This window comes from Melospiza georgiana, chromosome 1 (genome assembly GCF_028018845.1).
Source record: "Melospiza georgiana isolate bMelGeo1 chromosome 1, bMelGeo1.pri, whole genome shotgun sequence".
Taxonomy (NCBI): domain Eukaryota; kingdom Metazoa; phylum Chordata; class Aves; order Passeriformes; family Passerellidae; genus Melospiza; species Melospiza georgiana.
Window position 1 is genome coordinate 46,660,516 of NC_080430.1, and position 17,578 is coordinate 46,678,093.

Consider the following 17,578-nt stretch of genomic DNA (forward strand, 5'->3'; position numbering starts at 1 on the left):
CATTTGTATTTTCCGCTTGGCATAATGTCTGTTAGTTCTAATGTGTGGCTCTAGCTTGCTGGATTAAAAAAACACTATTAGAAGCTATTTTATGTAAATCCCTTGGGGCAGGAGTAATGATTGCTCACAAAAGCATTGTGATTCCAGTGTATGCCCCTCCTCATTATTTATGAATTAATTTTTCCTCTTAAAATAATGTGTAATACAGCATTTCTCTATTGCAATACCAGTATGTAGAATAAGATTACAATATACTACAACATTTGAGATTAAATTCCAGTACAAACTGCTTGATTTCCATCACATTCTCAGAAACATGGAAGAAAAAATAGAATTAAGGAGAAGCGGTTACTTAGAATATTTTGGGTGTTTCTGCACTCTAAAAGTTATGTATGTTTACACTGTTAAATTACACTTTTTACCTTCTGTTAAAACCTCAGTGCTCTCTGTCAGGATGTTGAAAATTTGCTTCAAAATCTTGTGATCAGAAACTTGAACTGCAGGCAAAATTTTGAATGCTTATCTTATTCTGGGTTTTTCCTGAATATCTCTGTGACTAGTCACTGAACTAGAAGTTCAGTTCTTGTAATTGTTATAAAAGTTTGTCCCTTATTTTATTGGAAGTTTATGTTCTGGTTCTTCTAATATATATTAGTTACTGTTTGTTACGTATTTTTAATGTCAAAGGGACTCCTACATATTTCACACTGCCTGGATTGCTTCAGAAGTGTAACCACTTACACTGACAATTTCAATTAATTTGAACTGCTTAGGTCTCTCTCTCAGCACAAATTTATCTTCCCATGGATAAGCCTGCTTGAGCAGTTATATTTTTGTGTGCCCTGGGTTGTTATCCTTCAAGTTGTGGCTATGCAAACACATTCTCACTGAAGCTGAAACTCTTGAAGAAAATGGTTTAAAAGAAGAAGATGGTTCTGCCTAAGTTGATTAAAAACCCCCAAACATCTCCCCACCAAATCCACCAACAGCCCCTCCCAAACCTTTCTAGTGTGATTTGAAGAGAAACTGTCCATATGCTGCGGCTGAAACGGCTGAAATCTGGGAAAGCTGCACGAAGGAATGATAAGAATTCTTACTCTGCTCAGAATTTCAGTGTTGTAATAGCAGTTGTAAGCAGCAGTATTTGCTTGGTATTCATCATAATTATTATCTTCACAGAATTGACTTTAAAGTCCATTCCCTTTTTTCCTGCACTTGAGTTTCCATTTTTCTATTTCATGAGAGATCTCTTCTCTAAGACCTACTTTGTACCTCTGCGTCTCCTTTGCAAAGGAAATTTCATAAGCAATATCTCCTACGCTTACAGATTATAAATGTTACAATTTTGTCACTGATTGATGCTTCTTGAGATGTGTTAAGATTTCTCTTTCTCTGTCTCTTTCTCTTCTCACTTTTTTTCACAAGTCATATTTGTTTTCTGTATCTGAATTATTCTGTCTCCATGTACTTGACCATAAATGGTCCTTGGAGTAGATTATAATAGCTAGACAATTATTTTTCTATTTATTTGACACTTGGCAGAGCTGTTTCACAGAGTGCATCTTTTAATGGCTGATTGATTGCACTGAGTATTAATTACTCTGTCCTTGTTGGCCTGAAACTAGAACATTATGTTAAGGTGCATTTGGTCTGAGGCAAAATAGCTCATGTTGCCAGGCTCTGGGATATTTCTGTCACAAACATCTGAAATGCCGGTGTGAGTTGAATTTAAACACATAGATAGAGAATTATAGATACACTTATTTAGAGTTTGGATGTAGTCTTGGGAAGGGGGTTCCTGTTATAATTACTACCAAGTTATGAACCTGTGTTTTGCCATAGGAAAGCATGAAGCTTTTAAATTTGGGACTATTTTTTTCTTTTTTCCCTTCTGAATATTTTTAAAGTTCACTACTCTCCACTTTATTTCTTGGTTTTGTTTGTATACAGTCTTCAAGTTATATCTGATAAACCAGTGAATGCCAAAAGGTAGCTTGACTTTTTTCTTTTAAAATGGAATGGATTGCAAACTTGCTCAAATACCTCTTTTCTTCAAATCAGTGTTTCACGATGTGTCTGATTTTGGTTATTTGTGCTTCTGACTGTCCACCAAGAAATTAAGTCTGGTGGTATACATATGGCAAAAAAATGTTGATTTCATGTGGAATTTATCAGCAGGCACAGTTCAAACAGGAAGCCAACCTCAGAGTTTAGGGGGTGTGTTGTGGGAAAGATATTTCTTCCTTCTCTATTCTGCTGGGGACTCTTAGTACTTTAGTACTTTAGTTTATCACCAAACATAATGGTTGATTGAAGGATATTTTCCCCTTCAGCCACATTAGAATTTGGTTAGTAATACCCAAAAGAAAAAATTTAGAGCCGCTGTAGTGAGGCAGAGATTTGTGAGTTTGTGTTTGGGATAAGTTCACCTGTTCTGAATATGGCAAATTGTGATTTAATTTCCCACATTTGTGACCCATTATTTCAAAACCTGTGGGTTTTATATAGAGTCAGTTGTGCACAATGTTGTCCTGTGCAGGGCCAGGAGCTGGACTCAGTGATCCTCGTGGGTCCCTTCCAACTCAGCATGTTCTGTGATTCTCTAGTACTTGTCTGTAGGTAGTTGGATGCTTTGTGTATGTAGTGCCTCTTGTTTTTAGGAGCTACATCTGGGAATTAGAATACAGTAACCAATTTTATTTTGTGATCACTTTTATCTACCTCTATATCTGTGAGCGAGACTGTTCTTCATGGAAGAAGGATTCTTGAAAAGAATAAACCCCATAACGATGTGTGTGCCATGTAAAATGTGAGATGAGGTTGCTTTTATTACCTGGGGTTGACAGGTATGGACAAGTTGATGAAAGTAGCTAGAATATTTGCTTTCACTTTCGTTTATTTGACAGATAAATATCATTTACTTGGTAGTGGAACAATGTTTCCTGAAGTGGAAATACAAAGAAGTCTGGAAAGGTTTTTTTATGCCAAAGTAATTTATTACCTCCAAAGAATTAGAATTTCTGAGTTTCTTAAAATATTAGATTTCCAGCACTCAACCTTTTAGCTTGAGTTAAGCTAGTAAATAGATTTTCATTATTTGAGATGGGGAAAAAATAGATTTTCTTTTTTCAACAAATGTAACTGTTGAAAAGTCAGGAAATAGAGTAGACTTTATATGGTCAAGGTGACAAGCGGGGTTACTTAGCAAGCTTTATCCACACTTCAACTCTTTATGAACTTCAAGTCTGCCATGGTTTATCTGGAACAGTAATCACCTAAATATATCATAGAGTCTCACAGAATCACCACTGATTCTGTTTTGCACAGTTTGCAATCGAGAAGTCATTTCTGTCTGCAAATTGCCAGTACTGCTTCTCCAAGTGTGATCACTGTAGTCTTGACTGTTGGGGTCATGTCTGAACTCCTAACATTGGTACATGAACCATGAGCCCATTATGACTGTGTCAGATAGTAATATAATTATCAGCCATCTCTTAAAACTAGCTACCCATAGGCTATTGTTAATTTTTTGACATATGCTGTTCTGTAATTGATTTTGCTGAATTAGAGGCTAAAATTTACAAGTGTAATGTTGCATTGTGTAGACTGAGATGCAGGAGATACTGCAGCTTACTGAATCACTGAAAAATTACTGATTTAAATTGCTATAGTAGTGTCCAATTTTCTTACTACTTATAAGACAAAATAAAGTGAATCATTACATCTAGAATTTGTAATGTTGTTCTTGTATGAGGCTCTCCCCTTGCATAAATAATAAAGAAGCAGAGACTTTGACTAATGAAGGGACTGAAATTTAATTTTCTATGTAATCATGTTAATAAGTGTTTGAATACTGAACTGTCCCACGTGGTGCTGATAGCCATGACTACTGGACTTTCTCTCAGGATATCCCCACTTGTGTTACAAAGGTGCATTGCAAAAGAGTATTTTACAATATTTTAACATACAAGTTAGTTTTAAAGACAGTGACTTCTAATTTACTAAAGCAATAGTTTCTTGAAGTGTACTGAGTTATCATTTTACTCCAACTCTACTAAAAATCATTCACTAAAATGATGAGTGCCTGCAGAAAAATTCCAAGTGCTTTAACCCTGGGTTTGAAAGAATATGTGAGGAAGGCTTGGGTGGGTTTCATGACCTGGTACCTTGCTGTGTGTTACAATACTCTGTTCCTATCCAGTCTCTCCCCAACAGTCTGCAGCTTGACTGCAAGGCTGAGGATTTTTGGTGACTGAGAGAGAGATTGTCCCTACACCACCTCCAACACATTTGAAGCATAGGCCAATGGATGTGTGATGCTGCACTTCAGGGTTGCCCATCAGTTTGCATTTTGAAGGGGAGCACTCTGCTAAAAGAGATATTGTGTTTATTGCATTTAAAACTAAACCTATCTTTCCCACAACACCAAACAATAAAGAGTTTTACAGTTAATGCAGTGAACGGAGAGAATAATCTTTTTTCCTTTTTGAAAAATATTTAATACAATGCTCTCTTGGGATTTTCTGATTTATTAGTATTTCATAGTATTAGAATGGTTGGTAAGAAATGTGTGGTTTGTATACTTACTGGTCTAATGAGGTTTAAAGTCCCTGTAGGGTGTTGTTCACTGGCTTCATAGAACAAGACTTGTGTGTATGAGTAATAGCTTGAGCCTGACATAGTTAACTTGCTTGCAACTTCATGGCACTTTATCTGAATAGAATGATATAAAAAGTCTCTAATTCAGCAACCTGTCTCCTTAAAGAAGAGAACACAAACAAGGGTTTAAATTCTTTGTTTTGACTCAGAATTAATTTCCAGATTTGAACTCATATGTAGCCCAACAGAATGATGAGTTTAATTTAAATAAGTTAGGTGAATCAAAAATTGGAGTTCACAATTCTGGTGTATAGTCATTGGTTGAAAATGTGCTTTTATGAAATTTTAGCTTCCAATATTTAAAAAAAAAATTATTAAAATCTGCAATCAGTTTGTTAGTGAGAGAGTATTGGCCTGGTTCAAATATGAACTTGAAATTAAAACTTTTTTCTGGCACAGAACTGTAGTATGTTGGGTGGTTGGCTGAATGTACTTAATGTAGCTGGGCTCTCCAAACAGTAGAAAGGCAACAGGAATTACAGGAATTTAATTTAACTGGAAAAAACATGGAGAAATATTGTAGTTGAATTAAGTCTATAAGGTGTGAAAGTGCAACCACATATATGGTAATACTGGGTGGAGTCAAAATAAAACTCCCCTCATTGAATTTTTTTGCTATCCAGGTGCTTGAAAATACTTTGTTCTTCATTCCAGCCCATCTGTTATTCCTTGTTATAACTGACATCACCACAGCTACCACAACTGTTAAAGGATCACTGTATAAAAATGGCAAAACTTATATATAAACCCAGCAAAACTTAGCACTTATTACACAGTTTTATGGAAAGAAAACTGCAGGAATCAAACTTTATAGTTTGTTGAAAGATTTTCCCTTTCTGTGTAGTAGTACTCTAATAGAGGCAATGCCAGTTATGACGTACAGTATGAACTGTTCCGTTTTATACATGGATATATATAAATTTTTATTTGAGTGTTCTATAAGAATGTTGCCTGATCTGAGAAATTAAATGCAGAGATTTCTAGAATCTTTCTACTTTAACATAATTGCATTTTTAAGAAATATTTTTTAAGGGAAAAAATAAGATTACATCTGTTTTTCTCATCGCTGATCTGCCACTGGATTTTTGAGAGATGGCAATAGAAAATACAACCCTTTTCAAAGGTCTTTTAAAGAGATAAATTTAATATGTGTATCCTAGCTGCAAAATATGAATATGATTGTATTTCTTTTGCTTTAGTAGGATTCTTATTCTGAAAGTGACACAGATGTGCCACATACTATGGCACATCTGTCCAGCATACTATGGCACTATGTCCAGCATATACTGTGATTTTCTAGCAAGCCAGCTTCAAATGGTGTTTACTATAGGATGCTAAGCACATGCCCATATTGCCAGTTCTCCTAATTTTATTGCATGTCACTTATTTGTTTTTTCAAAAAGACCTACTTTTTACACTCATATGATTTTGTAAGGGTTTCAACTTTATAATAACACTAAAAATATTGCTACCTTCATGGTTATAGAGAAAACCTTAAAAGTGGAAATTCTCTAGAACAAGAAGGCAGGTAACTCCCCTCTGCTATTTTAAATAAGATCCTTGTGTTTAAACAAATATAATGGGGTTATTTTTGGTTAGCCCACTATTTGTGTGTGCCAGTTGTCATGAAAGAGTGGACTATAACTTTTATCAGGTTCTGAACTCAGTCTTGGAGCTGATTATTGAGCAGTGGGTTGGAATTTATGGATACTTCTGACACTCTAACCATGAAAGTGCTGGATGTCTTGTTTGAAAAACAGTTTTATGAAAAGTTTCAGTCTATTGATTTTGAACATCTTGATTATTGTGCTGGTAACCCGAAAGACTTTTTTTGTACAAGGAGGAGCACATGGGACATTTATGTCAAGCTGTGGAACTGAGAGGCAGCAAGCAGTGCGAAGTGCTAGAGATGCTTTGAAAAAACTGTTTTGTTCTTTACCAGACAGGGTGAGGATACAATTATAAATATTGTTAAAACTAATAAGAGAAAGTGTACACACTTTTTCATTACTGAAATGCTGGTGAATTTTGAAACTTGCAGGCAACTGTGAAAAGAAAGAGATGTAAACTAATTTGAGTGTTTTAAAAGTTATGTAATTCTTCAAGCTTTCAGAATAAATCTGTTTTAAAGACACATTATGGTTATTGTTGTTCATCTCTTTATAATCTGTGCATGGTCTAATTTTCCTTGTGTACCTCCCAGTATTCTTATAGGAAGCCAACGATTAGGAATCCATTTTATCTAAAATTATAAACTTAACTAGAGTGTAGATTTTATCAGTGAATCTCCTTGACTCTCTTTTATTTTGGAAGCAGAGATAGCAGGGCCTCTCCAGCTTGACTGTAGCAATATGAACTCTAACCACTACCTGGAAGTAGGAGAAGAGAAGGCTTAGAGGAAGGATAAATGTTGAGGCTCTCCATATCATAAATTCACAATGGCATAGCTGTTAGTAGAGCCTTTGAAAGCTGTTACATACCTGTCTGCCTGTGAGGGAGCTTGGGCTTGAAACAGATTGTAGGTTTCACATGAAGAAAGTGCAAATGCAGAAACACACTCTAAGAGAGAATGAAGCATGGAGATGTTTTAACTGTGTCACAGCTGGTCTTAATTTTTTGTCTTGTTGCTTATGCTGGTACTGTCACAGAGATGCACGATGCAATTTCTCTTGTTTCTTGTTATTTGGAGCTCCGACATATAGGCTGCACTCTTACTAAAGTAATCCAGTTTGCTTGTCAGTCCTCACGTTCATTTTCAATTCTGCTAATGCCACTAAGTGTCTTAGATATGGAACTGTGATACTGAGAAATGCAATGTGTAAATATGAATTTTTCCTTGAATACATTATACTTCATTGCTGTTTATATTTTTTTGTTTAAAGCAAAAATATGTATTTCTGTGTCATCAGGAGGCCTGTGTCATCACTCTGAATATTATGTTTTTATTCTGTTTGTTGAGAAATACTAATTTTACTTTAAAACTGCATTTTGGATGGCTATCTGCTGTAATTTTTAAGTAAAACTTTTGTTACTTCTGAAATAGTTTTGATTTTATATTTAAAACAGCAAGAAATAAAGTTGTTTCAGATAAAATTCTGCATTTTGTATGCAGCTTGTAGCATGAGCTTGAATTTCATGCCTAGTCTGCCTGTATTAGTTCATGTGTGGCGTGTGTGTTCCCTGCGTGGATGGACCAGAAGGTTGTCTCGTGCAGGGGTGTGTGTCCCAGGGCATTTACTGTTGAATATTGTTCTGGTAAGAATGCCTTGTGCCTAGGAAATAAGTGTTAAGCTGTTATAGTGACCCTGGTGAAAAACCCTGTACCTGCTTCGCACAACGTGGCGTGGTGGCGCTCAGGGCTCACCTGCATGAAAACTCTGCTGCCCCGCAGGTGGCAGCAGCGCTCTGGCAGAAAGGACCCCCGACCCAAACTCCTGGGGGTAGTGCTTGCTTTTAACTTGGCAGTAAAAGTAAAAGCAGTCAATTTCCTTTTCTTCTTCTTTTATTTTTTTTTCCCCTTTTATTCTCTTTTTGTTTTGTTTGATGGAAAATACTCCTTTTTATTTGGTTGCTGGACAGCATTTTAGGCAGAGTCTTTTTCAAAGAGAAAACTACGCAAGGAGAGCTACAAGAGCAAAAGCCTGGTGAAAGTTTGTCTTGGTGCTGGCTGCTTTGTTGTTTTGCTGTGTAGTGGCACCACGTAAAGCTGCTTGTGGAGATGTCCTCACTCACAAGTAGGGAGCAAAAGTACCCATATATGACCTGAAAGGTGACGAATTCTTCAGCCATTTAAAATGGTCACATTTAGGTTTTACTCAGTTCTGGCCCTCTGCATTTCAGTGTTTATAAGAGGATAAATGTTAACATGTTGTTCTAGTCATTACTTATATTTTTAACTGCTTTTCCATTGCTTTTCAAGATGAAATAATTGTTCATTTCCCTCTTCTTCTTGCATGCATTTTATAATTTTTTAAACCAGATTACTATCTGGTATTCTGTTAGGTTCAGCCATCCTTAGGTAACAAACAAATGGGAAAGTTGAAGGATGCTTTTCTGTAAAGCAGCTCCTTTATACTATTTAATATAATTACATATTGTTAAATAATTATATTTGAGCACCATGTTTACATTATTTGTTTGTGTGCCCTCTGCAGAGTGTGCAAATCATGCTAAATATATAATATAAATAGCTTCAAAAATTTTAATTCTTGATAGTAATTAGATTGTCTGTTTTCATGTGTAATAGCAGCATGGGGAAGGCTTACACATATGAGTATTACTTCTAATGTAAGTTAACCAAGATCTTTTAACTGAGGAAAGCATTTTAAAGAAGCCTGAGAGTGCTCTAGAGATGTGCAGGACAGTTAGGTATCTAGTAACTTGCATTGAGTCACACTGGATGTACTTTGAATATTCAGCTGTGGGGATACTTGAGATTTTTGAGTTTTTAATATGAGTTAGATAGGCTTTTTACTTTTATTCTCATTAGTTCATGTTAGAAAATTCTTATAGTTAGTTACTCCTAGTCTGATCTTCCTTCAGTGTTTTATCAGATACTTCATGTAGTTGTACCTTAAAATGATACTGAAATGGTAGTGAACTTAGAATAATTTAGGTTTTCAGAAGTACTAAACTAAAAAGTGCTATTGAGGTATGCTCTTGCCTATAATTACCTCAAAGGGTGATAAAATGAGGAGAGAAATGGATTCAAAATGCTTGAGCACAATTCCAGGAATTAGTTTCCTAGTTTAGTAGTTTTTAAATAATACATTGTCAATGAGGAGCAGAAAGTAGTATTGCAGAGAATCTTGTTTTTTAAAATGGTTGGTTTGAGTAATAGCAATTAAGAGCGCTTCTGAAATTGAAGTAGAAATTTTATGAGCTATTATAAATAATTAAGGCTGCAAATGGTGTCAATAACCAGACCTTGTCCTAAGAGTTGTCCAAAGCTTAGTATGTGTCATTCAAGTAAAACAGAACTACTGATTCAACAAAACAATTGTTTGAGTAATCAGTTTAGTATTATATAACTGGAAACATGCAAAGCATTTTAATTTCTTCAAGAACTATGTTATGAGCAATTTGTTTAGTAAGAGAAGACCTACAAAAAGCATATGCCATTATTATTACCCAGAATCCAATAAAAGATAGTTTTTCAAATTATTACCATATGTGTGTAGGAGCTGCTTTGTACTGTAAAGTTATTTTAGACATCAGAATAATTTGTTTTATACTTTGAGTTCCTCACTGTTAAAATGTCCCCTTAGATTTACTATTACTCTGACTATTGTGTTATACATAGTAAAAAAAGAATAGCTTACAATAAAAGAAATTTAACAAGTACTAGAAATTCCAGATTGTATGCAAAATGTGCCAAATGAAGTAATGGTATTTGCAAGGATATTGTGTGAGAGCAGTAGCTGTGGGGAAAGTTCTATAAAGCTGTTAAATATGCTTCCCCTCCCCCTGCTGTCCTTAACCACTGTTAAAAAAATATTGAGAAAATAATGCAATTTTGACTGCCTGACAAACATTCCAACAGAGAAATGAATGTATTATAAAAAAAAATTAGAACTGCTTACCCATATTTTTCTTATTGTTTCTATTGATGTGCAAATTCATAGACCACTTTTAACAAGGAAAGATTACTGAGAAAGGCTTTTTTATACTTAGGTATGTTTCATGTTGAACAATCTTCTTGGGACCCAGCAGAACACTAACTGAAGCAAAGGAAAATTGTAATTTATAATGCTGCTTTCTTAAACTAATGCTTTTGTCTCTGAGATAGTGTAGACTTCAAGGGTGTTGTGACTGTCAGAAAAGCTGGTTGAAGTGAGTTCATTTTAAGGTGTAGCTTCTGAATGTGCATTCTGTAATGTTGACTCAGAAGTTAAGCCAAGCATAATTTACATAGGTAAATCACCTCATTAATTTAAATGAATCTCATTTGATAGACTGATTAGCTGCAGATAACTGCCAGCTTAATTGTGTATAGGAAGGGTGGTATTTACAAACCACTTTTGAATGTATTATACCTTAGTAGTATATCATCAAAGATTTATTGCTGACTTTGTAGCGATATTTCTTCATGCCCTTTTGATTTACATTCAGATTCCTCATGGATCTTTCCTTATTAGATTAACAGCTGTATACTTTAGGGAAAAAAATAGGGAAAAAAACCAGGTGCATAAATTTCAGAAAAAGATCGTCCAAAATCATTGCTTGACAATTCTAGAAACTGTCTTGTTTTCAGAAGTTTTCTTTATCCAGTTGTAGAAAAAGCTCCTGGTGCTGTTTCTCTTGTTTTGTCCCCCACCCCTTTAAAAAGTCAGTATTTGCTATAATTTGATAGCAAAGGGTGGGGCAGTACATTTGGTAGCATGCACTGCCTCAACAATGCCCCAGTTTTAAAGACTTTGCTGCACCCCTGACCAATATGGCAAAGCTCCTTGCAAACATTTGGCAGATGCTGACAAAACCCTGTACGCTGGGTGTTATTTGCATACTTGCTAAGATGGTGTTGTGGTGCAAGTATTCATAATAACCTGTCTCCTAGCATTTCTCATATTAGGGAACTCAGGTTTGTCCCAAAGTATTTGTTTTGTGTGCCATCCAGAATTCTGTAAACATGGTTTTGTGTTGTACAAAGCTTTTTGGACATAAGAAAATTAGGATGGGCAGTTCTGCATGTAATTAAAACAACAGACCCAATCCTAAGCAAAAAAACCAACAACAAATCAACAACAAATATTCAAGAAGAGAGAGAAACCAGGACTCATGCTTAGTTCCAGTTCCTGCTGATAATTTACAGTTTGTCAGAAAGTCCCGTTAGGATACAAGCCCCAAGCTCACGGGTCGCAAAAAGGTCATGGCATTCACAGGATGGCTGCTGCCATGGGTACTGGATATGTAAGTTGAAAATTAATGTTAAGTCTTCCACTTATTTTCCTTCAAGTATTTGTTGTGTGAGTCTTGGCATCTCCAGCCTTATGGTGCTCACAAAGACAGATTCCTGTTACCTTTTTGGTAGGGTGTGCTGAAAATTTGCATGTTAAAAGTTGCAGTGGTAGATGGAAGCTTTTCTGTAGCAGTAAGCAGTAGTGCCAAAAAAGAAGACTGTTTCTGTTTAAGATGAGTTTATATGGTAGATAAGGTGAACATTGTGTTTGAGCCCTTTTATCTGTGTTCTATTCCAAAAGGCAGTTCAGATTTGCATGTTCCAGCCTCAGTGAAGGGCTCACTGGAGGTACCTGTTGTCCAAAAGGCCCTCACAAGCAGTTTCCATACATTCATAACTCAACAAAGAGATTTATTTCTTTCACTGAGTAACAATTGCTTTCTGCAGAAAGAGAAAGCTTAAACTTACGTACAACAATTACTTTTTTGTACAGTGCCCAGTAGGGTCTTCATTCCTGTGTGCAGTTATAACTATACAGAGTTCAGATGATCTCAGTTACAGCATAGTTTTTACAGATTATTTGATTGCAGCTGTAGAACCACCATTGGGATTGTGGCCTTAGTGTGCAACAGAAAGACATTTTTGAACAGTACAAGTGGACCATCAGTGGTTAAAATTAATCTGTGGCATCTGTTGGCTTTTGTAATTACTATTACCATGGAAAATTTTAGATTGAGGTTTTCTATATGTGTGTTCTGGAGCCATGCTACAAGACCATGTAGGAAACCAGAGAGGATTCTATTTCTTTTACATAGCTATCTGCCTTTTCATTGTACTAGAGGAGGCCTTTAGAGGTATCTGTGTGTGTAAGTGAAAAGAATTTTTGTTAATTCTATATGAATTATAGAATATGTATGCTTGAATGCATACATAATTTATGTAAACTTGAATGCTTACATAAATTCAGTATTTTACAAGGGTTTGATTCACGCGATAGTGAATTAGGCCTTCTTGTCCAAAAGACTTTTATATCTAAGAATTAAATTTCATCTTTCTTTGCTTTTTATGGCAGTCATGTTTGATGCAAAGGCAGTATCTGCTATAAGGTATTCTAAGGATGGAGTAAGAGCAAATTACTGGCATGAATGTGTAATGTCATGATTTTGAAAGTGAGTACGGGCTTTTAATTTAAATAAAAGTAGGCATTTAAAAAATAAAGTGAAAGTATATGCTTCTAGGATTTGCTGTTAACTTCTATGCTGGTTTTTACTGTTCGGTTTCTCTTCTGTTAGGAGTAAGCTTCAAATTAAGCAAAATCCTGGCAGCAGTCCCTATTGTCTCATAGTTTGTTAAATACTTTCCTGAACCTTGCATTTGCATTGTAAAGATCAGATAAGCAAAATGAGTGAGATTTTTGTAGGGGCAATGAGGTACTTTTCCCTTGAGAGAAAAGAGACTATAGTGTAGCTAATAAAACACTCACTGGTATTGATACAGAGGAGTGCAAGGGGAATGCTCTGGATCTGTGTAGTTTCCTTTTAGATGGATACTGCAGGGAAGAGCCAGCCCGGGTTTGGAGCCAGCACAGTAGCTGCAATAGCAGCCAAAGAATTGGTTAGGGGAGCTATTAATACCATCAAAGCCCTAAAGCTGTCTTCTTTGTGAGCATCTTCCATCTGTTCATGATTTCTTCTAACCCCTCTTTTCCCTTCCTTTTCCCCTCCCCCAGATTCCTTTTCCTGCATAGTAATCTAAATATTGCAACTTCAAAAGACTTAGATGAATAAATAGGTTACAACTGTCCAGTGCATTCAGCTTGTTTGTTCTGATCCTTTCCATCACCTCTCCTGATTGTACGGATTCACAGGTTCTGAGGGCCCTTTTGTCATCTAAAACAAATCCATTTGTAGGTATGATTGCATTGAGTGAGAGTAATATTAATGAAGATATATTAATTAAAGAATAAATATTATTATTAATGTTATTGCTTCTGTGATTCTTCCCAATTTCTTAGTAAGCTTCATTTTTTTTTTTCTTGTGCAGAGACTTGAAGGGTGTTATAGTCACTCTGAGTGATGATGGACATCTTCAATGTTCATACCTTGGAACTGATCCTTCAATCTTCCAGGCTCCTAAGGTTGATTCTAGGGAAATAAACTATGAAGAAATGAATGCTGAAATGAAAGAGCTTCAGAAAATCATCAGGGAGGCCACAAAAACACAAGGTATACTTCTTTCTTGTTCTATATTTTACACACCTTTATTCACCTGACTTTTCTTTTAACATTTTAAAATATTTTAGTTTCAGTCTTTGCCCATTGTTACATTTCTGTAGAAAATTTAGTATTTAAGAATAAAAAAATAAATCCTAGACAGTAAAGCCCTCGGATAAAGGATTTTTTCTTTTTATTTTCATGATGGTGTAGGAAGGTTAAAGTTATTTACATCAGGTTGCAGATAATTCTCACTAGTGCAACGGTTCAGAATAAAAATTGATGGTGCAGGGACTACCCAAAAGCAAGAAAACTTGAAGAATTTCAACAATCTGATGTAGTTAGGTTTCAGAGAGAATAAAGATACTGCCAGATTCAGTTTATTAATACAAATGACTTTTTAAGTTATGAAATTAACAAAAAATGACTTTTTTAAAAGCAACTTTTCTGTTAGTTTAACTATTGAAAAGCATGCTTGTAGAACAGAATGACATATCTGATGATAATAAATTCTGGAATTTATATGCATTGCTAATAACTGGCATTGATTTTATTCAAGTAAGGGCACATAATTTCTACAGAGATCCCTCAAAGTTTAAGTTTTCATAACTGTGTTTTTGAACAGCCTGGTTTGTGCAGGGAATTGGAAGCATGTGATTTTATAGGAAGCTATGGATAAATCTTCAACAAATAGAAAGAACAAATTAATTTTTTTTCCTTCATGATAGATAGCACATTCTTAAAATGAATTAAAGAAATAGTTATGGTTTTCTAGGTGAAAAAAAAAAACCAAAAATCTTGCAGCTGAAATTCCTGGAAAATAAAAATTATTTATCTGCAAGCATGAGTTTGATTCTGTAACACAAAGATTGCTTTGTTTTGTAATTACATGTAACTTCATCCATTATCATGGTAGACTTATATCAGGATTTTCATTTTCTGAATCCAGTAATGTGTTATTTAAGCATACAGATGTGAATAAATTCCACTGATTTTTACCACAGTCCATCCTTATGGGTATTTGACAATTTTGTCTGTCTTAACCAAAGGAAGGAAAAGCATGGCGGAAAGAACAAATCAACAAATTCGAAGTGAATCAACTTCAGCTTGTTTATTTCAACATGTTGTCTGGAAATTCTGAGGAGAGAGAAAGAAACTGTAGCTGTCCTTTTAAAATTTTGTAATAACTGTCATGAATGATAAATTTACTATGAATATTTTTGATTTTTTCACCATTCTCTTTGTTTAAATTCCTTTTCTTCCTCAATTTGTCTAATCTGATTGAAGTGGTGTTTTCAGATGAGTTTTTATGGATGCTCTTTTGTTGTGGAGAGATCTCCTAATGATGTTGTGTTTGGCTTTCTTTAACTGGATGTAAAACTGGGTATATGACAACATTCTTATATAACAAAACATTTTACTTGTGAAGAATACTTGTCAATTTTGGGTGTGTTGGCTTTGTTTAATTTTGCTTTTTTTTCTTTAAACTTCAGCATGAGCCTTGGTTACCGTTAATTTACTCCTGAGCACAATCTTCAAAATGACTTGTTGAATTTCTTGTCTTTTGAATTCATGCTTGTGCAGTCAGAGCTTGTGTTGTTTTGAAAATATTTGCCCTTATATGGAAATAATTTTTCTTTGTTTCATTTTGACTTTCAAACGCAGAAGGTATTTAGAATTAGGTCATTGTATTACAAAAACTTAGGGTAGTTATTTCCATAAATGTCTTGTATTTCTGTCCAGTGCTGACCATTAAATTGTTGAACTTAAGCTGTTTTATACATTTAGAAGAATAAGGATTTACAATATAAACTGATGAAATATTTAAAAATCTTAACTGTTATACTAACTTAAATCTAATGTTACTTGCATCAGTCTGGATGACATAAGTGATTAAAAGTGTTTTGGCTCAGTTTAATAGTAACAAAAAGCTGATACTTACATTTAAACTTTGATTGTAATCTCTGTTGTACTTCTAATAGAAAAATAACTGTATGACAGAGGTTGCAACATTGTTAGCTTGAAGAAGCACCCAGAAGAGAAATGGTTGAGAAGGGATAGAAAAAGAATGGACCATGCTGAGCTATGTGTAATTGGCAGGACCAGTTCTTTGCAATTGTGGCAGTATAAAACAGTCCTAAACTTCTTTTCTAGGTGGTATTGGAGAAACGTGTTTAGGTTTTGCTTTTCTGTCTTGTAGTTAAAGGACGTATTTCTCTCTGAGCACAAGAAAATGAATACTTATTTTCTGTCTTCATCAAAATCTTTTCCCTTGACCCTCTTGTTAGAAAGACGTAATGTACTACTACTTCTAGGTCATTTTCAGGACTGTGTGTGTAATAAAATTGTAGCAGCTTTCTGAATGTGCTCATGCTCTCAGTTATTCAATTAATATGTTAATCGCCCCTTTACATCAACTCTTTACTCGTTACTTTAGGAACTATGTATTTCCTGTTCAGATTTTTAATTTTCCAATACATTTAGTATGTTAAAAAATAGAAACGCGTTTCAGAAAAATGCAAATATCCTAGGGCTGTACTTCTGGACTCTTAAGAGGTTATGCAATTCCTCAAGGTTTTTAAGGATTTAATTTGTATCATTTTTTTTTTGCATGTGTAAATTGGCATAAGGTTTTGTATTATGGATTTTAGTGAGTTTGTAGCATTCTTTTGCCTTGTATGTTGATAGTCCTAGAAATAATCTGGTGATTTATTTTAGTTAAGCCACATGAAATAGTCTATACATAAAACTTTGATATACCTCCTAATGCAGAGGAATTTGCTGAAGATTAGACTGTTAGTCACAGAATCTTTCTTTTTTTTAACATATTCACGATAAAATTATTTATATTAAAGTGTCATGAGAGGTGTGGAGTTATTTTGGAGGTAGTTATTCATTGTATATTGGCATATGCATGTGAGAATGAAAGTTTAAAAATACCTTAAAAATACAGTCTCTAAAGATCATGAATATTAGGTGTAAAATCTTGTTATAGAATGCGTCTAAATCCGTTTTCATACTTAAATCAGAAACCCAGAATAAGATCCAGGTTTAAGTTGTCTGTAGAAATCTAATGAAATTGTAACGCTTTATTGATGTTTCCAAAATCATACACATTGCTATTTTTTTCTTTACACTACTAGGTGTAGAGGTCCAACTTTCTGACTTGATGCTGTTGAAATAGTATTGTTTTTAGGAATGTAGCTGAATGTTTCTTAAAGGAGAACTGATTTGCTTTTTTCTTTAAGATATTTTGCCTGAATCTGAAAAACAGAGAGATGTAACTGTCACAGCAGAAGTTTCACCTGATTTGGATGAAGAATCTGTACGTACCTGCATAAAAAGGAAATTACTCCAAAAACCCCATTGATTTCATATGAGTAAATAATGACTGATCATGCATAGTGATTACTATTTACATTTGTGTGACTGAGCTTCATGGCCCACAGTTTTCCATCAATTAGCACCCACTTTTATTAAAGATTTTAACTAGAATTATTACAATTATTTATTTATATTCTATCTGGGGACCTTTAGATTCTTGGCTGGGCAAACATAAGTGATCAAGAACTTAGGGTCTGGAATAACTTTGTAGTGGTGAGCAGTGGTAAATGTTGGGGGAAACAAAGTGTCACCCTTGGATCTTTCAAAGAAAGAATACTCAAATCACTCAAGCTGCATTCTAATCTTTCTTCAACAAGCTATCACTCAATATTCTTTGGTGTTGCAGCCTAATTACTTTATTCATGTAGTATACATATGTAGTTTACAAAAATTAGTCAAAGTGGGATTTGGGAGAGCTTGTACA

At 34.7% G+C, this 17,578-nt stretch overlaps 1 protein-coding gene across 2 annotated transcripts in view; it reads left to right on the plus strand.

Moving 5' to 3' along the window:
* Window positions 1–17,578, plus strand: part of BBS9 (Bardet-Biedl syndrome 9) — a 286,254-nt gene that overhangs the window by 40,091 nt on the left and 228,585 nt on the right. For both annotated transcript variants that reach the window (XM_058024837.1, XM_058024846.1), the window contains exons 10-11: window positions 13,601–13,782; window positions 17,019–17,095. In XM_058024837.1, coding sequence (XP_057880820.1) covers window positions 13,601–13,782; window positions 17,019–17,095 — 259 coding nt within the window. The remainder of the gene's footprint in view (window positions 1–13,600; window positions 13,783–17,018; window positions 17,096–17,578) is intronic.